General features: G+C 40.9%; 4 protein-coding genes across 4 annotated transcripts; all 4 read left to right on the plus strand.

Annotated features, from left to right (window-relative positions):
- Positions 1–676: 676 nt before the first annotated feature.
- On the plus strand, positions 677–1,615 carry LOC114910410 (olfactory receptor 52D1-like). Its single transcript, XM_029251100.1, has one exon. The coding sequence runs from the start codon at positions 677–679 to the stop codon at positions 1,613–1,615; it is 939 nt and encodes a 312-aa protein (XP_029106933.1).
- Positions 1,616–4,801: 3,186 nt separating this feature from the next.
- Positions 4,802–9,217, plus strand: LOC114910411 (olfactory receptor 4Q2-like). Its single transcript, XM_029251101.1, has 3 exons — positions 4,802–5,719; positions 8,960–9,055; positions 9,137–9,217. Exons 1-3 carry the CDS (start codon positions 4,802–4,804, stop codon positions 9,215–9,217), a joined length of 1,095 nt encoding a protein of 364 aa, XP_029106934.1.
- A 3,067-nt stretch (positions 9,218–12,284) lies between these two features.
- On the plus strand, positions 12,285–13,223 carry LOC114910412 (olfactory receptor 52D1-like). Its single transcript, XM_029251102.1, has one exon. The coding sequence runs from the start codon at positions 12,285–12,287 to the stop codon at positions 13,221–13,223; it is 939 nt and encodes a 312-aa protein (XP_029106935.1).
- Positions 13,224–16,409: 3,186 nt separating this feature from the next.
- On the plus strand, positions 16,410–20,826 carry LOC108921228 (olfactory receptor 4Q2-like). The gene is made up of 3 exons (XM_029251103.1): positions 16,410–17,327; positions 20,569–20,664; positions 20,746–20,826. The coding sequence occupies exons 1-3, from the start codon at positions 16,410–16,412 to the stop codon at positions 20,824–20,826; spliced, it is 1,095 nt and encodes a 364-aa protein (XP_029106936.1).

Consider the following 20,826-nt stretch of genomic DNA (forward strand, 5'->3'; position numbering starts at 1 on the left):
GACGGGATTCGTGTTTAAGGTCAAGCTCAGGATATTTCACTCACTGGTAAGAGAGAGTGTGTTTCCACTCCAAGGCAGTTTCAGTTTGCTGATACTATCATTCAGTACAAAAAAGAAAAAAAATGGTACAGTAGTTTATAGAGGACATGCTGTGATTTATATGCACAATGACTGTAATGAAAGGTTTAAAGATAGGGGTACAATTTCAGTAGCGTAGTGGTTAGACCTGCTGCTTTTGGACCCCGCAGTTTCACATTTGAATCTCACATTCAGCTGTAGTATGTCTGAGAAAGGTACTTACCCTAAATTACTCCAGTCAAAATTACCCAGCTGAACAAATGGGTCGATTAGGTAGATTAACATTTTAAGTTCTTTTGGTGAAAACTGTCAGATAAACCATCAGATAAATGTCAAAATTAATGTTTTTTTTTCCATAGTTTGAATAATCTGTGCACAGTTTTTTAAATGAAAGCTATAAAATTTTTACTGTCATAAAAAACTGTGAACATTTTTCATTTCCAATGCATGTTTTGTTTCCTAGCTTTTTTGAGGAGCAATTACATTTTTAAGAGTTAGACTTCGATTGAAATTTCAATAAATTATGTATTATATAGATGTGAGAATTTAATAACAACACACTCATCCATGTCTTTTTCTTTTCCATTAAAGGATAGACATGGACAACACAACATTCGCTCTCAACATCCTACAACTGGAGGGTGTTGACCTTGCTCCTCAGTTTGTTTACCCAGTGTTTTTCATTCTGCTTGTTACTTACATTATCACCATGATCACCAATACAGGACTTATTATTCTAATTGCAGTGGAACGGAGTCTTCATCAGCCCATGTACCTCTTATTTTGTAATCTGTCTTTCAATGATATTATGGGAAACACTAACATTCTACCTAGAATAATGATGGACCTTTTCTCAACTGAAAAATACATTGGCTATGTTGAGTGTGTCACTCAGGCTTTCTGTTCTCACACATTTATTGCAGCTGCACATGTAATACTAATGGTCATGGCTTTCGACAGATATGTGGCCATATGTAACCCTCTGAGATATACCTCAATCATGACCACCAGCATGGTGGTGAAGCTGTCAGCATCTGCTTGGGCCTTTTCCTTGTTTATGGTGTCCATCCTGCTGGGACTCACCATTCGACTGACTAGATGCCGGTCGGTCATTGTGAATGCTTATTGTGACAACGCATCTCTGTTCAAGCTTTCATGCCAGGATGTGTCCATCAACAACATTTATGGTCTTGCTTACACAGTGTTCATATACAGTTTATCTTTAGTAATTACAATCGGAACATATTATAAGATATTCACCATTTGTTTTGCCAAGAAAAGCAAAGAGCTGAACAACAAAGCAATTCAGACTTGTTCTAGCCACTTAGTGCTCTACATGATCATGGTGTGGTCTGTCTTTCTCACCTTTGTATTTCACCGCATCCAAATGTACTCAGGCTATCGAAAAATGATGGCTATTTTGTTTCATGTTGTCCCTGCAAATCTGAACCCTGTTATTTATGCACTGCAGACTAAAGAACTGAAAAGTAAGGTAAAGAAAATGCTTCATTCAAAAGTATCTAACAAGTCTAGGTAAGATTATATTGGTTACTTTTTAGTTTTCAGAGTTTTTTTAAGTAAACAGAATTTGTTATATAATCGCTGAAATTACTGCAACATGTTCATTGTTTTCAATTTTATTAATAGCCTAGTGTTCTTTTAAAAATTATACTATAAAATTTGTTTATTTCTTCATGCAGTCGTTCTACTTTGCAAAAGAACATTTAGTTCAAATTTCCTTTGAAACACTGTACAACCAAATAATAGTTAAAAGTTAAATAAAAATATTACTATGCCATTATTATCTATAATTCTATGCTGAGTTTGTTACACACACACACACCTTCTGAACCGCTTGTCCCATACGGGGTCGCGGGGAACCGGAGCCTACCCGGTAACTCAGGGCATAAGGCCGGAGGGGGAGGGGACACACCCAGGACGGGACGCCAGTCTGCCGCAAGGCACCCCAAGCGAGACTCGAACCCCAGACCCACCAGAGAGGCAGACCCAGTCCAACCCACTGCACCACCGCGCCCCCCCCCCCTGAGTTATTTACATTTCAGTGAAATACATTTGTTGAAATACTTTCTGAAAATTTATTACGGACGTTTTTCTTTGATGGTTCCTTAGCTACCATTAGATTCTTAAAGAGATCCATGGCCTGGGTTAGGAAACCCTAAGCTACAGTTTTTTAAAATGTACAAGAGACTTGCAAATATGGCACATACAGTGTCACCTCTGTACAATCGCTGACATACATTTTTGACCTTTACAGGATACGCTAACAAGTAACGTATTACTAAAAAAGAAACGTAAATGTTTGTTGCAATTTTGTGATTAGAAATTGTCGATTAATGGATAAACCTTTAAGCAGCTGCTCGTGTGATGTACATTGGTTCATTTTATGGAATGTTACAAATTAGCTGTGCTTTAGAATCAGGATCTGCATCTAAGTCTCTTTTTCTGTCGATGAAATACACTCATTATATTTTTCTGTGAGATGTACATCGCTTTGGAGAAAAGTGTCTACTGAATGAATAAATGTAAATGTTGCTCAAAATGCCTTACAGGAACTCTGGCTGTTTTAGGGGGGTCAGAAAAGGTTATCACTATTAAGGAGGCAACAGGAGGTAAAATATCTAACTAAAATGAGATAACAGACAAGGATGTGGAGGGGGACAGAAGTACACACACACCAAGGATATGATCTTACCACTTGATTCCTACAATGCATGCTTAAGCAAGAACGAATTTGCAAACAGAACTGTCTGTTTGTCATGCAAGCCTCGCATTTCCATCACTACCAGCTCAGTCTCAAAAATATAGTTTATATTGAAGAATGGCTCAATGACCAGCCATGTACAAATCCCACAACAAATCTGGTAGACTTATTTAAATATATATTACCCTCTTTCAAGTTAACAGCACACTCTGCCAGCTTGCTTTCTTCCCATAGTGGATCCTGCTGCCATTGCTTCCCGCTTTTGGTAGGTACTAACCACTGCATACCAGGAACACCCAACAAGACCTGTCGTTTTGTAGATGCTCTGGTACGGTGGCACAACGAGTACCGCTGCTGTCTCACAGTGCTTGGGTGGTGCAAGAAAACATGGGCTCGATCCCTGCTCAGTTTTTGGGGAGTTTGCATGTTCTCCCTGTGTTTGTGTGGGTTTCCTCTAGGTGCTCTGGTTTCCTCCCAACAACATGCTGTTCAGTTTCACCCATAGCGTGTAAGTGAGAGAGAGTGTGCTGCATTGATGTATGGATGAGTGACCCATTGTAAGTAGTTTATCTAGCAGTGTAAGTCACCTTGGTGAATAAAGTGTGTGGACTGATAACATTGCATAGAGTTCATTGGAAGTCACTTTGGAGAAAAGCATCTGCTTCATGATTTTAAATAAATAAATGTAATACTCTGACCCAGTCATCTAGCCATCACAATTCGGCCCTTGGCAAAGTCACAAAGATCATTATGCTGGCCCACTTTTCCTGCTCCCAACACATCAAACTCAAGAACTGATTGTTCACGTTCTACCTAATATAGCCCACCCCTTGACAGATGCCACTGTAATGCGATAATAAATTTTATTCACTTCACCTGTCAGTGGTTTTAATGTTGTACCTGATCGGTGTATGGGAGGTGCTCCCTGGCATTGAGATGATGTGTGCGTGTTTACTATGAGTTATTGTGTGTTCTGTCTCCCCTGTGTGGCAAAAATGTATTATTAAAGGAGTTACAGAGCATAACATCAATATCATAATGATGCAACACATTCGTAACAGAAATTTACACAAAACATAGTTGCCCGTAAAAGAAATAGCAGAGATACATTGCTCGAATCACCAAGAGAAAAAGGGAATCAGATAAAAAGAGGAGGTGCTCAGGCAAAAAGATTGGAACTTTCAGTGGACAAGCTTGCTGTTTGGTTGACATTGACATATCTGGCTTAGTGGTAAGGAAGTGTATTTTTTTTTACCTCACAGCAGCCACTATCGTCCAACGTAATCACAACAGAAAAAAACATATGAAAAATTAAAAAGGCAGAGTAATTGCTAAGGACCTCTTGGAGGTGCATATGTGCTTCTAGTAATAACAATTATATAAACAGTATTACAATTTCAAAGAAATCAGATATTGTTTGACTTTTGTTTGCCTTTGTGAAGCTATACACTCTATTTGTGGCTTTCAGAGCACATAATCAAAAACATCATGATTGCTAGTGTTTCAAAGAACAAATCAAAATACCAAATCAAAACATCAGTAAAACATATTGAACACTTCCATCATTGAAGTCATTGGGAAAAATAAAAACCCTTTAAAAGGGACAGAAAGTGAAATGATTTGCCGGAACTCTTGTGGACAGCACTTGTGTTTGTTAACATCAATGTGCTTCTCTCACTGGTAAGGGAGTGCTTTCTTAGTAGGACAATAATGACTGTGCATAATTTTAATAGTGAGACAAATTCAAAAGCAAGTGGTATGAAGCAACGTAAATGTTTTTTAAGTTAGACTTTTCTCTGTAAATACCCGTACTTCCAGACCATATTTTTCAGTTAAAAGTCTAAAGTTTCTTTCTCTAGACAAAAAAAATACTAAAACACAATAGTAGATACATTTAATTAAGAATAAGACTTTTGGTGAAAACATGAATTTACATCTTAATTAAATTATTCATTGAGTTTATATTTTCTTGCATGTGTCTTTTTCCATTAGAAGATACACATGGACAATGGATCAGACATTGGCTACATGCTACAGCTGGAGGGTGTTGACCTTGCACCTCAGTTTGTTTACTCAGTGTTTTTCAGTCTGCTTTTCACCTATCTAATCCTCATGTTCACTAACACAGGACTCATGGTCCTCATCGCCATGGAAAAGAGTCTACAGCAGCCCATGTACCTGTTGTTCTGTAACCTGTCGTTCAATGATATTATGGAAAACACAAACCTTCTGCCTCGATTAATGATCGACCTTCTCTCGTCTGAGAGATATATTAGTTATGTTGAGTGTGTCATTCAGGCATTCTGTAATCATACATTCTCTGCAGCGGCTCACACAATATTGATGATCATGGCATTTGACAGGTATGTGGCCATATGTAACCCTCTGAGATATTCCTCCATCATGACCACCAGCATGGTGGTGAAGTTGTCAGCAGGTGCTTGGGGCTCAGCATTGCTCATGGTGTCAATCTTGCTTGGGCTCACCATTCGATTGACTAGATGCCGGTCATTTCTCATGAATATGTACTGTGACAATGCATCTTTGTTCAAGCTTTCATGCCAAGATGTGTCCATCAACAACATTTTTGGTCTTTCTTACACAGCATTGCTCGTTAGTTCTTCATTACTTAGTGTAGGCATCACCTATTTTAAAATAGTCACCGTTTGTTTCACCAAGAAAAGCAAAGAACTGAACAGCAAAGCACTTCAAACTTGTTCCACCCACTTAGTACTCTACATGATCATGCTGTGGTCTGGCTTTCTCACCATTATCTTTCACCGTATCCAGATCTACTCAGGCTATCGAAAGTTGATGGCTATTTTGTGCCATGTTGTCCCAGCAAATCTGAACCCATTTATTTACGCACTGCAAACAAAGGAACTTAAAAGTAAGGTAAAGAAACTATTTTATTCAAAAGTGTGTAATACAAATGGATAAGATTGTTCTGGGTTACTTTTAAGAATTTTATATTTTAGATCAAATATATTTTGTAGGGGGGTGCGGTGGCACGGTGGGTTGGACCAGGTCCTGCTCTCCAGTGGGTCTGGGGTTCGAGTCCCACTTGGGGTGCCTTGCGACGGACTGGCGTCCCGTCCTGGGTGTGTCCCCTCCCCCTCCGGCCTTACGCCCTGTGTTGCCGGGTAGGCTCCGGTTCCCCGCGACCCCATATGGGACAAGCGGTTCTGAAAATGTGTGTGTGTGTGTGTGTGTGTATATTTTGTAGAATAACATTACTACAATCATTGGATTACTGAATCAAGAATCAGTTTTCATTTCATCTTCATTGTGTTTATAGTTTAGTCTGATTATTCCTTGACACAAATGTGTCTTCTTATTATTATTGCACACTTATGCTTACTGTGTAGAGCTACTAGTTTCAAAAAGACAAAATCTGATCCCAAGTATCAAAGTTTGCTTTCTTTCATTTTTTGGTGCAATCGAAGCAATAAAATTAAACGGGGTGATATAACTGTCTCTCCTTCCAAACAATCTCTTACAGCACTTAAAAAGTGCCTCAAAGCACATTTGTTTCAGCCCAACTTCTCTCTTGATATCCAGACAGTTGTGTAAATTTACATTATTTACATGTTTTCATCATCAGTTCTCAGTGGTGTGGAAAATAGTTGACAGTGGCATATTCCCTCAATTCTGTAAGCAACTACCTGAGTAATGTGTACCAATAACAACAGTGGTATCAAAAAATCGAACTGTGCTTTGTGTTACGCTGCAGAAAATGTAGGAAAATTATATAGGAGGTAGCAATAGCATATCTTCATTTGACAAAACTCAGGTGTATGAGATTATGGCAAATGTTGTGACTGAAAGGGAACAACAACGGGAGTCGGGCTGTACAGCAAGCTGTTTAAAAAATGTGTGGAACGCTCTTATGAAGCTTTATTTTTTTGTATTGTAAATGATAAAAGGATACGTGAAGCTTTTAAAAAATAAATGAAATACTGATTTGCCAGTGCAGTGAAAATGAGAACATTTCTACCTTTTTATTGAAGCTTTTTTACTGCATCATATTCTGCACACTGAACATGTTTAAATAAGTGAAACTTTGAAGTATAAAAAGAAACCCATAATGGATGCAATTTTGTCATGAGGCTCAGATGTACAGTATAGTTCAGATTTTGTAAAAATCCCACAGTCACATAATATCAACAAAGGCTGGTGGTGCTGCAAATGCTCCAAACACTGATCATATACTACCACATCCTCTGAGCCGTGATAACTGGTTTTTTTGTGCTCAGTTTTAAGATTTTGATATATTTTATTATGATATCACACACACACACACATTTTCAGAACCGCTTGTCCCTTACGGGGTCACGGGGAACCGGAGCCAACCCGGTAACACAGGGCGTAAGGCCAGAGGGGGAGGGGACACACCCAGGACGGGACGCCAGGCCGTCGCAAGGCACCCCAAGCGGGACTTGAACCCCAGACCCACTGGAGAGCAGGACTGCGGTCCAACCCACTGCGCCACCGCACCCCCTATTATGATATCATCGGAATTTTTTTTTTTTTGTTTCAGTCTAAAGAAATTTTCTAAACTATGGGAAAATATAATGTTATTTGCTTGTATGTTACTGCACAATAATGTTTATTTGTAAACGAAATGTAAAAGCTTGCTTCCTGTAATATCTGATATTTCGTTTGAAGTCGGTAGTACAATAGGTAACACTGGTCCTTGGCAGCTTTTGCAGTATGAGTCAAAGCAGTCAAATTAGTCTTAGTGTGAATGGCTACGGCACACTATGGCTCTAACCAGTGACAACATGTAGAAAGAAAAACTCCCTGTATTTATAATTGCAGTTATCAGGATGCTAAAAATTAATACAGACAATACATAATGTCCTCCTGCTGCTCCTCATTTCAGCCCAGTACCTGGAGAATTCATTGTAGCCATCCATTAAAAATCTAATATAATCTTATTCATCTACAATGTACACACACACACTTTCTGAACCGCTTGTCCCATATGGGGTCACGGGGAACCGGAGCCTACCCGGCAACAGGGGGCGTAAGGCCAGAGGACACACCCAGGACAGGACACCAGTCCGTCACAAGGTACCCCTAGCGGGACTCAAACCCCAGACCTACTAAAGAGCAGGACCCGGTCCAACCCACTGTGCCACCACACCCCACATCTACAATGTAGTCTATTTAAAAATATATCAAAACAGAGATATGTGTGCAGTGTTACAGTAATTTTTTTTCCGCCACAAGCTTTGAGAAATGGTTGGCAGTGTTTTCTTCCCATACTGCTGTCTTTCATAAATTCAGAAATTTCTAACAGAAAAAGTTAAGTTAAATTTTTAAAGAAACCAAATGAAAGGTTTGATAGTATTCAAAGCCTCCAGAATGTGGAGACAGAGCTTTGTCAAATTACTCCTGAAGACTTTTACCATTGCTTCTGAAAGTGGCAGAAATGTTGGGGCAAATGTGTATCTTCTGGGGGAGATTACATTGAAACTGACGGCACATTAATAGCACAGCAAACTAACACCATGATGTATACTCAGTATTCTATCAAATAATGTCTTTTTCAACACACTGCATACAAACTGAATATCAAGTGAAGTTTACATAATTATAGCTGTGGCACATTCTTGACTTTTCCCCTATCCCCTGTCCAGAACATATACACAGTGAGATTCAGTTATTGCTAGTTGCTTAACTTTAATTTGGCCCTGGACAGTATGGATTCTGTGCAAATAAGTTATGATGTTAGAACACAAAAATAAACAAGTGTCTGCTCAGTGGCTCTGCTAAATATGAAATTTAAAAGTCAAAGAGATTAGAGTTGCAGACACATTAAAGTGCCCAAAATTCATCTGTTGAGTTCCTGATTGTGTAAATTAGACTCATTTAGAAGGTTAGCCTTTGCAACAGTACATTTACATTTACATTTATTCATTTAGCAGACGCTTTCGTCCAAAGCGACACACATCTCAGCAAAAGTACAATTTAGGCAATACATTGAGAAAAGGAGACATAGCTGCAGGCATGAAAGTCTCAAGCAAACCTAGTTACATTCTGATTCGAATCAAGGAAGGGGACAAGTGGAATACCACTTTTAGCACCACTCTTAGCCATTACTAATATTTGGTGATGCCTTTCAGGTTACCTAACGCGCCTTTGTTATTCCAGGCATTCGTTAACCACATCCTAGGGGACCTGGTGGATGACTGCATCTTGGTGTACCTGGACAACATCTCGATCTTCTCCAGGACCAGGGAACAACATGTATGACTGGTGAGGACAGTGTTAACACGGTTCCTGCAAAACCACATTTATTTCAAGGGAGAAAAGTGTTTGCTCCACCAGCTGCGGGTGTCGGTTCTGGGCTACATCCTGAGGGATGAAGGAGTAGCCATGGACCCTGAAAAAGTCCGGGTGGTGACTTAATGGCCTCAGCCAAGAAATGTGAAGGCTCTGCAATGGTTCCTGGGTTTTGCTAATTTCTACAGGAGATTCATCAGGGGATTCAGCTCCATTGCCGCCCCCTCACGGCCCTCACTGCAGGTAAAGAGACCCATCACAGCGTAAGGTGACCAGGCCTAGCACGCCTTCTGGGAGTTGACGAAATGGTTCGCGTCAGTGCCTATATTATGGCACCCAGACCCCACATTGCCTTTCGTACTGGAGGTGGATGCCTCCCCGGTGGGGGTAGAGGCCGTGTTCTCCCAGAGGTAATGTGATCCACAAGAGCTGTATCCTTGCGCCGTACTCCTCACGGAAGTTGTCGCCTGCCGAGTGGAACTACGACATTGGAAACCGAGAGCTGTTGGCTATGAAACTAGCCCTGGAGGAACAGAGACATTGGTTGGAGGGGGCCTCACACCCATTCCTAGGATTGACCGACCACCACAACCTAGAGTACCTCCAAAAAGCACACCACTTAAACCCATGTCAGACCCAATGGGCCCTGTTCTTCACCATATTTCAGTTCACTGTATGATATCGGCCGGGCACTAAGAACACGAAGGCAGATGCCCTTTTGCACTTATATGCCAGCAATCCTACAACCGACAACCCCAAACCGATCCTGCCCAAGAACTGTGTTGTAGCTACGGTGCACTAACACTTTTTCCGTGATCTCCAGGTCACACAGACAGCCGAGCTTGGCTCGCCCAATACACCCGACGGTAAGGAGTACGTGCCAGGGAGACTGTTACCAGCACTCCTGTAGTGGACCCATGACTCACCCACAGCAGGACACCCTGGCATCAGCTGAATGCTTTCCCTCCTCCAGGGGAGGTTCTGGTGGCTCTCCATGTAAAAGGACATCCGGGAGTACGTGGAGGCCTGCGCAACCTGCTCCCAGGCCAGGACCCCAACCCAGAAACCCACTGGGTTTCGGGAACCACTATCGGTGCCCTCACGACCCTGATCACATGTGGCAGTGGACTTCTTGGTGGACCTTCCCTCAACAGAATTAAAGACCACAAGACAAAACTTAGTTGACTAGTTTTCCAAGGCCTGTGGCCTGATCCCCCTGCTCTGACTACCCACAGCCCTGGTGACAGCAGAGGTACTGTTCCAGCTGGTATTTCACTTATTCAGCCAAACTGAGGACATTGTGTTGGACTGTTCACCTAGCGGGTTCGGAAGGCTTTCTGAAAGAAGATGGGGGTCTCGGTAAGCCTCACCTCCAGTTACCACTCCCAATCCAACAGGCAGACAACAGTTGCAGCAGGACATCAGTTGGTTCCTCCGTAGTGATTGTGCCCATAGGCAGCATCAGTGGGCCAGGTACCTGCCTTAGGCTAAGTACACCTACAACGCCCTGACCCATTTCTCCACAGGTATGTTGCCGTTCTAATGTGTCTTGGGTTCCCAACCAGCTCTGTTTCCTTGGTGTCCCACACGAAGGAATGCACCCGTAGTCAACATCTGGTACCAGGCTAGTGCGGAGACGTGGCATGCCCCCAGGAGACACCTTCAGCAGAGCACCCACCGAGAAAAACAACAGGGCGACCGGTATCAACGCACCCTTTCCTTCCAGCCAGGGCAGAACGTGTGGTTGTCCACTTGGGACCTGAAATTTTGTCTCCCATCCAAGAAACAGCCCTTGCTTCATCAGACCCTTTAAGGTCCTCTGCCAGGTCACACCTGTCTCTTACAAGCTCCAGTTACCCCTGCGCTTACGTGTCCATTCCACCTTCCACATGTCCCTGCTCCAGCCCTGTGGAACTTCTCTTCTCCAGGCCCCAAGTGACGTTGCTCCAACCCCATTGGTTCAGGTACATGGGGGCCCTACCTATACCATCCGGGTGCTTCTGGACTCCCATCGGTGGCAAGGAGGCCTACAGTACTTGATGGATTAGGAGGGCTATGGGTCGGAGGAACAATGTTGGGTTACTGCACGTAAAATTTTGGACCCTGTTCTTGTCACGGATTTCCACAGGGATCATCCAGACTGGCCTGCGCCCCATCCCAGGGGCGTCCTCCCTCCTAGCTTTGGGTAGCAGGAGCCACCCGTAGAGGGGGGGTACTGTCACTGTGCCGGACCACGCGCTTGATGACCACACTGTGACTAAGTGACTGGTCATACGCACTTGGCCGTGGAACCGCAACCTTAAAAAACGCACTCCTTGCCCACACTCCAAGACCTCTATGACTGTAATTGTGAATCAGACTCTTGTGTTATAGAAATAAACGCACCAGTATTTGAGTCCGTCAGCCTTGTTTCCTGTGTTTGCCATGACACAAACACTTACATCACTCAAGTCACTAAGGGAAAATGGAAACCAGATAAAAGAGGAGGAGCTGAACAGATCTGGTAGAATTGCAGTGGACAGGATTCGTGTTTAAGGTCAAGCTCAGGATATTTCACTCACTGGTAAGAGAGAGTGTGTTTCCACTCCAAGGCAGTTTCAGTTTGCTGATACTATCATTCAGTACAAAAAAGAAAAAAAATGGTACAGTAGTTTATAGAGGACATGCTGTGATTTATATGCACAATGACTGTAATGAAAGGTTTAAAGATAGGGGTACAATTTCAGTAGCGTAGTGGTTAGACCTGCTGCTTTTGGACCCCGCAGTTTCACATTTGAATCTCACATTCAGCTGTAGTATGTCTGAGAAAGGTACTTACCCTAAATTACTCCAGTCAAAATTACCCAGCTGAACAAATGGGTCGATTAGGTAGATTAACATTTTAAGTTCTTTTGGTGAAAACTGTCAGATAAACCATCAGATAAATGTCAAAATTAATGTTTTTTTTTCCATAGTTTGAATAATCTGTGCACAGTTTTTTAAATGAAAGCTATAAAATTTTTACTGTCATAAAAAACTGTGAACATTTTTCATTTCCAATGCATGTTTTGTTTCCTAGCTTTTTTGAGGAGCAATTACATTTTTAAGAGTTAGACTTCGATTGAAATTTCAATAAATTATGTATTATATAGATGTGAGAATTTAATAACAACACACTCATCCATGTCTTTTTCTTTTCCATTAAAGGATAGACATGGACAACACAACATTCGCTCTCAACATCCTACAACTGGAGGGTGTTGACCTTGCTCCTCAGTTTGTTTACCCAGTGTTTTTCATTCTGCTTGTTACTTACATTATCACCATGATCACCAATACAGGACTTATTATTCTAATTGCAGTGGAACGGAGTCTTCATCAGCCCATGTACCTCTTATTTTGTAATCTGTCTTTCAATGATATTATGGGAAACACTAACATTCTACCTAGAATAATGATGGACCTTTTCTCAACTGAAAAATACATTGGCTATGTTGAGTGTGTCACTCAGGCTTTCTGTTCTCACACATTTATTGCAGCTGCACATGTAATACTAATGGTCATGGCTTTCGACAGATATGTGGCCATATGTAACCCTCTGAGATATACCTCAATCATGACCACCAGCATGGTGGTGAAGCTGTCAGCATCTGCTTGGGCCTTTTCCTTGTTTATGGTGTCCATCCTGCTGGGACTCACCATTCGACTGACTAGATGCCGGTCGGTCATTGTGAATGCTTATTGTGACAACGCATCTCTGTTCAAGCTTTCATGCCAGGATGTGTCCATCAACAACATTTATGGTCTTGCTTACACAGTGTTCATATACAGTTTATCTTTAGTAATTACAATCGGAACATATTATAAGATATTCACCATTTGTTTTGCCAAGAAAAGCAAAGAGCTGAACAACAAAGCAATTCAGACTTGTTCTAGCCACTTAGTGCTCTACATGATCATGGTGTGGTCTGTCTTTCTCACCTTTGTATTTCACCGCATCCAAATGTACTCAGGCTATCGAAAAATGATGGCTATTTTGTTTCATGTTGTCCCTGCAAATCTGAACCCTGTTATTTATGCACTGCAGACTAAAGAACTGAAAAGTAAGGTAAAGAAAATGCTTCATTCAAAAGTATCTAACAAGTCTAGGTAAGATTATATTGGTTACTTTTTAGTTTTCAGAGTTTTTTTAAGTAAACAGAATTTGTTATATAATCGCTGAAATTACTGCAACATGTTCATTGTTTTCAATTTTATTAATAGCCTAGTGTTCTTTTAAAAATTATACTATAAAATTTGTTTATTTCTTCATGCAGTCGTTCTACTTTGCAAAAGAACATTTAGTTCAAATTTCCTTTGAAACACTGTACAACCAAATAATAGTTAAAAGTTAAATAAAAATATTACTATGCCATTATTATCTATAATTCTATGCTGAGTTTGTTACACACACACACACCTTCTGAACCGCTTGTCCCATACGGGGTCGCGGGGAACCGGAGCCTACCCGGTAACTCAGGGCATAAGGCCGGAGGGGGAGGGGACACACCCAGGACGGGACGCCAGTCTGCCGCAAGGCACCCCAAGCGAGACTCGAACCCCAGACCCACCAGAGAGGCAGACCCAGTCCAACCCACTGCACCACCGCGCCCCCCCCCCCTGAGTTATTTACATTTCAGTGAAATACATTTGTTGAAATACTTTCTGAAAATTTATTACGGACGTTTTTCTTTGATGGTTCCTTAGCTACCATTAGATTCTTAAAGAGATCCATGGCCTGGGTTAGGAAACCCTAAGCTACAGTTTTTTAAAATGTACAAGAGACTTGCAAATATGGCACATACAGTGTCACCTCTGTACAATCGCTGACATACATTTTTGACCTTTACAGGATACGCTAACAAGTAACGTATTACTAAAAAAGAAACGTAAATGTTTGTTGCAATTTTGTGATTAGAAATTGTCGATTAATGGATAAACCTTTAAGCAGCTGCTCGTGTGATGTACATTGGTTCATTTTATGGAATGTTACAAATTAGCTGTGCTTTAGAATCAGGATCTGCATCTAAGTCTCTTTTTCTGTCGATGAAATACACTCATTATATTTTTCTGTGAGATGTACATCGCTTTGGAGAAAAGTGTCTACTGAATGAATAAATGTAAATGTTGCTCAAAATGCCTTACAGGAACTCTGGCTGTTTTAGGGGGGTCAGAAAAGGTTATCACTATTAAGGAGGCAACAGGAGGTAAAATATCTAACTAAAATGAGATAACAGACAAGGATGTGGAGGGGGACAGAAGTACACACACACCAAGGATATGATCTTACCACTTGATTCCTACAATGCATGCTTAAGCAAGAACGAATTTGCAAACAGAACTGTCTGTTTGTCATGCAAGCCTCGCATTTCCATCACTACCAGCTCAGTCTCAAAAATATAGTTTATATTGAAGAATGGCTCAATGACCAGCCATGTACAAATCCCACAACAAATCTGGTAGACTTATTTAAATATATATTACCCTCTTTCAAGTTAACAGCACACTCTGCCAGCTTGCTTTCTTCCCATAGTGGATCCTGCTGCCATTGCTTCCCGCTTTTGGTAGGTACTAACCACTGCATACCAGGAACACCCAACAAGACCTGTCGTTTTGTAGATGCTCTGGTACGGTGGCACAACGAGTACCGCTGCTGTCTCACAGTGCTTGGGTGGTGCAAGAAAACATGGGCTCGATCCCTGCTCAGTTTTTGGGGAGTTTGCATGTTCTCCCTGTGTTTGTGTGGGTTTCCTCTAGGTGCTCTGGTTTCCTCCCAACAACATGCTGTTCAGTTTCACCCATAGCGTGTAAGTGAGAGAGAGTGTGCTGCATTGATGTATGGATGAGTGACCCATTGTAAGTAGTTTATCTAGCAGTGTAAGTCACCTTGGTGAATAAAGTGTGTGGACTGATAACATTGCATAGAGTTCATTGGAAGTCACTTTGGAGAAAAGCATCTGCTTCATGATTTTAAATAAATAAATGTAATACTCTGACCCAGTCATCTAGCCATCACAATTCGGCCCTTGGCAAAGTCACAAAGATCATTATGCTGGCCCACTTTTCCTGCTCCCAACACATCAAACTCAAGAACTGATTGTTCACGTTCTACCTAATATAGCCCACCCCTTGACAGATGCCACTGTAATGCGATAATAAATTTTATTCACTTCACCTGTCAGTGGTTTTAATGTTGTACCTGATCGGTGTATGGGAGGTGCTCCCTGGCATTGAGATGATGTGTGCGTGTTTACTATGAGTTATTGTGTGTTCTGTCTCCCCTGTGTGGCAAAAATGTATTATTAAAGGAGTTACAGAGCATAACATCAATATCATAATGATGCAACACATTCGTAACAGAAATTTACACAAAACATAGTTGCCCGTAAAAGAAATAGCAGAGATACATTGCTCGAATCACCAAGAGAAAAAGGGAATCAGATAAAAAGAGGAGGTGCTCAGGCAAAAAGATTGGAACTTTCAGTGGACAAGCTTGCTGTTTGGTTGACATTGACATATCTGGCTTAGTGGTAAGGAAGTGTATTTTTTTTTACCTCACAGCAGCCACTATCGTCCAACGTAATCACAACAGAAAAAAACATATGAAAAATTAAAAAGGCAGAGTAATTGCTAAGGACCTCTTGGAGGTGCATATGTGCTTCTAGTAATAACAATTATATAAACAGTATTACAATTTCAAAGAAATCAGATATTGTTTGACTTTTGTTTGCCTTTGTGAAGCTATACACTCTATTTGTGGCTTTCAGAGCACATAATCAAAAACATCATGATTGCTAGTGTTTCAAAGAACAAATCAAAATACCAAATCAAAACATCAGTAAAACATATTGAACACTTCCATCATTGAAGTCATTGGGAAAAATAAAAACCCTTTAAAAGGGACAGAAAGTGAAATGATTTGCCGGAACTCTTGTGGACAGCACTTGTGTTTGTTAACATCAATGTGCTTCTCTCACTGGTAAGGGAGTGCTTTCTTAGTAGGACAATAATGACTGTGCATAATTTTAATAGTGAGACAAATTCAAAAGCAAGTGGTATGAAGCAACGTAAATGTTTTTTAAGTTAGACTTTTCTCTGTAAATACCCGTACTTCCAGACCATATTTTTCAGTTAAAAGTCTAAAGTTTCTTTCTCTAGACAAAAAAAATACTAAAACACAATAGTAGATACATTTAATTAAGAATAAGACTTTTGGTGAAAACATGAATTTACATCTTAATTAAATTATTCATTGAGTTTATATTTTCTTGCATGTGTCTTTTTCCATTAGAAGATACACATGGACAATGGATCAGACATTGGCTACATGCTACAGCTGGAGGGTGTTGACCTTGCACCTCAGTTTGTTTACTCAGTGTTTTTCAGTCTGCTTTTCACCTATCTAATCCTCATGTTCACTAACACAGGACTCATGGTCCTCATCGCCATGGAAAAGAGTCTACAGCAGCCCATGTACCTGTTGTTCTGTAACCTGTCGTTCAATGATATTATGGAAAACACAAACCTTCTGCCTCGATTAATGATCGACCTTCTCTCGTCTGAGAGATATATTAGTTATGTTGAGTGTGTCATTCAGGCATTCTGTAATCATACATTCTCTGCAGCGGCTCACACAATATTGATGATCATGGCATTTGACAGGTATGTGGCCATATGTAACCCTCTGAGATATTCCTCCATCATGACCACCAGCATGGTGGTGAAGTTGTCAGCAGGTGCTTGGGGCTCAGCATTGCTCATGGTGTCAATCTTGCTTGGGCTCACCATTCGATTGACTAGATGCCGGTCATTTCTCATGAATATGTACTGTGACAATGCATCTTTGTTCAAGCTTTCATGCCAAGATGTGTCCATCAACAACATTTTTGGTCTTTCTTACACAGCATTGCTCGTTAGTTCTTCATTACTTAGTGTAGGCATCACCTATTTTAAAATAGTCACCGTTTGTTTCACCAAGAAAAGCAAAGAACTGAACAGCAAAGCACTTCAAACTTGTTCCACCCACTTAGTACTCTACATGATCATGCTGTGGTCTGGCTTTCTCACCATTATCTTTCACCGTATCCAGATCTACTCAGGCTATCGAAAGTTGATGGCTATTTTGTGCCATGTTGTCCCAGCAAATCTGAACCCATTTATTTACGCACTGCAAACAAAGGAACTTAAAAGTAAGGTAAAGAAACTATTTTATTCAAAAGTGTGTAATACAAATGGATAAGATTGTTCTGGGTTACTTTTAAGAATTTTATATTTTAGATCAAATATATTTTGTAGGGGGGTGCGGTGGCACGGTGGGTTGGACCAGGTCCTGCTCTCCAGTGGGTCTGGGGTTCGAGTCCCACTTGGGGTGCCTTGCGACGGACTGGCGTCCCGTCCTGGGTGTGTCCCCTCCCCCTCCGGCCTTACGCCCTGTGTTGCCGGGTAGGCTCCGGTTCCCCGCGACCCCATATGGGACAAGCGGTTCTGAAAATGTGTGTGTGTGTGTGTGTGTGTGTATATTTTGTAGAATAACATTACTACAATCATTGGATTACTGAATCAAGAATCAGTTTTCATTTCATCTTCATTGTGTTTATAGTTTAGTCTGATTATTCCTTGACACAAATGTGTCTTCTTATTATTATTGCACACTTATGCTTACTGTGTAGAGCTACTAGTTTCAAAAAGACAAAATCTGATCCCAAGTATCAAAGTTTGCTTTCTTTCATTTTTGGTGCAATCGAAGCAATAAAATTAAACGGGGTGATATAACTGTCTCTCCTTCCAAACAATCTCTTACAGCACTTAAAAAGTGCCTCAAAGCACATTTGTTTCAGCCCAACTTCTCTCTTGATATCCAGACAGTTGTGTAAATTTACATTATTTACATGTTTTCATCATCAGTTCTCAGTGGTGTGGAAAATAGTTGACAGTGGCATATTCCCTCAATTCTGTAAGCAACTACCTGAGTAATGTGTACCAATAACAACAGTGGTATCAAAAAATCGAACTGTGCTTTGTGTTACGCTGCAGAAAATGTAGGAAAATTATATAGGAGGTAGCAATAGCATATCTTCATTTGACAAAACTCAGGTGTATGAGATTATGGCAAATGTTGTGACTGAAAGGGAACAACAACGGGAGTCGGGCTGTACAGCAAGCTGTTTAAAAAATGTGTGGAACGCTCTTATGAAGCTTTATTTTTTTGTATTGTAAATGATAAAAGGATACGTGAAGCTTTTAAAAAATAAATGAAATACTGATTTGCCAGTGCAGTGAAAATGAGAACATTTCTACCTTTTTATTGAAGCTTTTTTACTGCATCATATTCTGCACACTGAACATGTTTAAATAAGTGAAACTTTGAAGTATAAAAAAGAAACCCATAATGGATGCAATTTTGTCATGAGGCTCAGATGTACAGTATAGTTCAGATTTTGTAAAAATCCCACAGTCACATAATATCAACAAAGGCTGGTGGTGCTGCAAATGCTCCAAACACTGATCATATACTACCACATCCTCTGAGCCGTGATAACTGGTTTTTTTGTGCTCAGTTTTAAGATTTTGATATATTTTATTATGATATCACACACACACACACATTTTCAGAACCGCTTGTCCCTTACGGGGTCACGGGGAACCGGAGCCAACCCGGTAACACAGGGCGTAAGGCCAGAGGGGGAGGGGACACACCCAGGACGGGACGCCAGGCCGTCGCAAGGCACCCCAAGCGGGACTTGAACCCCAGACCCACTGGAGAGCAGGACTGCGGTCCAACCCACTGCGCCACCGCACCCCCTATTATGATATCATCGGAATTTTTTTTTTTTGTTTCAGTCTAAAGAAATTTTCTAAACTATGGGAAAATATAATGTTATTTGCTTGTATGTTACTGCACAATAATGTTTATTTGTAAACGAAATGTAAAAGCTTGCTTCCTGTAATATCTGATATTTCGTTTGAAGTCGGTAGTACAATAGGTAACACTGGTCCTTGGCAGCTTTTGCAGTATGAGTCAAAGCAGTCAAATTAGTCTTAGTGTGAATGGCTACGGCACACTATGGCTCTAACCAGTGACAACATGTAGAAAGAAAAACTCCCTGTATTTATAATTGCAGTTATCAGGATGCTAAAAATTAATACAGACAATACATAATGTCCTCCTGCTGCTCCTCATTTCAGCCCAGTACCTGGAGAATTCATTGTAGCCATCCATTAAAAATCTAATATAATCTTATTCATCTACAATGTACACACACACACTTTCTGAACCGCTTGTCCCATATGGGGTCACGGGGAACCGGAGCCTACCCGGCAACAGGGGGCGTAAGGCCAGAGGACACACCCAGGACAGGACACCAGTCCGTCACAAGGTACCCCTAGCGGGACTCAAACCCCAGACCTACTAAAGAGCAGGACCCGGTCCAACCCACTGTGCCACCACACCCCACATCTACAATGTAGTCTATTTAAAAATATATCAAAACAGAGATATGTGTGCAGTGTTACAGTAATTTTTTTTCCGCCACAAGCTTTGAGAAATGGTTGGCAGTGTTTTCTTCCCATACTGCTGTCTTTCATAAATTCAGAAATTTCTAACAGAAAAAGTTAAGTTAAATTTTTAAAGAAACCAAATGAAAGGTTTGATAGTATTCAAAGCCTCCAGAATGTGGAGACAGAGCTTTGTCAAATTACTCCTGAAGACTTTTACCATTGCTTCTGAAAGTGGCAGAAATGTTGGGGCAAATGTGTATCTTCTGGGGGAGATTACATTGAAACTGACGGCACATTAATAGCACAGCAAACTAACACCATGATGTATACTCAGTATTCTATCAAATAATGTCTTTTTCAACACACTGCATACAAACTGAATATCAAGTGAAGTTTACATAATTATAGCTGTGGCACATTCTTGACTTTTCCCCTATCCCCTGTCCAGAACATATACACAGTGAGATTCAGTTATTGCTAGTTGCTTAACTTTAATTTGGCCCTGGACAGTATGGATTCTGTGCAAATAAGTTATGATGTTAGAACACAAAAATAAACAAGTGTCTGCTCAGTGGCTCTGCTAAATATGAAATTTAAAAGTCAAAGAGATTAGAGTTGCAGACACATTAAAGTGCCCAAAATTCATCTGTTGAGTTCCTGATTGTGTAAATTAGACTCATTTAGAAGGTTAGCCTTTGCAACAGTACATTTACATTTACATTTATTCATTTAGCAGACGCTTTCGTCCAAAGCGACACACATCTCAGCAAAAGTACAATTTAGGCAATACATTGAGAAAAGGAGACATAGCTGCAGGCATGAAAGTCTCAAGCAAACCTAGTTACATTCTGATTCGAATCAAGGAAGGGGACAAGTGGAATACCACTTTTAGCACCACTCTTAGCCATTACTAATATTTGGTGATGCCTTTCAGGTTACCTAACGCGCCTTTGTTATTCCAGGCATTCGTTAACCACATCCTAGGGGACCTGGTGGATGACTGCATCTTGGTGTACCTGGACAACATCTCGATCTTCTCCAGGACCAGGGAACAACATGTATGACTGGTGAGGACAGTGTTAACACGGTTCCTGCAAAACCACATTTATTTCAAGGGAGAAAAGTGTTTGCTCCACCAGCTGCGGGTGTCGGTTCTGGGCTACATCCTGAGGGATGAAGGAGTAGCCATGGACCCTGAAAAAGTCCGGGTGGTGACTTAA

This window comes from Scleropages formosus, chromosome 4 (genome assembly GCF_900964775.1).
Source record: "Scleropages formosus chromosome 4, fSclFor1.1, whole genome shotgun sequence".
NCBI lineage: Eukaryota > Metazoa > Chordata > Actinopteri > Osteoglossiformes > Osteoglossidae > Scleropages > Scleropages formosus.

Coding starts and splice junctions, on each gene's coding strand:
- LOC114910410 (XM_029251100.1), top strand. CDS start 677: ATGGACAACACAACATTCGCTCTCAACATCCTACAACTGGAGGGTGTT.
- LOC114910411 (XM_029251101.1), top strand. CDS start 4,802: ATGGACAATGGATCAGACATTGGCTACATGCTACAGCTGGAGGGTGTT. Junction 5,720..8,959: donor AGAAACTATTTTATTCAAAA/GTGTGTAATACA, acceptor TTGTTATTCCAG/GCATTCGTTAACCACATCCT. Junction 9,056..9,136: donor CCAGGACCAGGGAACAACAT/GTATGACTGGTG, acceptor TTGCTCCACCAG/CTGCGGGTGTCGGTTCTGGG.
- LOC114910412 (XM_029251102.1), top strand. CDS start 12,285: ATGGACAACACAACATTCGCTCTCAACATCCTACAACTGGAGGGTGTT.
- LOC108921228 (XM_029251103.1), top strand. CDS start 16,410: ATGGACAATGGATCAGACATTGGCTACATGCTACAGCTGGAGGGTGTT. Junction 17,328..20,568: donor AGAAACTATTTTATTCAAAA/GTGTGTAATACA, acceptor TTGTTATTCCAG/GCATTCGTTAACCACATCCT. Junction 20,665..20,745: donor CCAGGACCAGGGAACAACAT/GTATGACTGGTG, acceptor TTGCTCCACCAG/CTGCGGGTGTCGGTTCTGGG.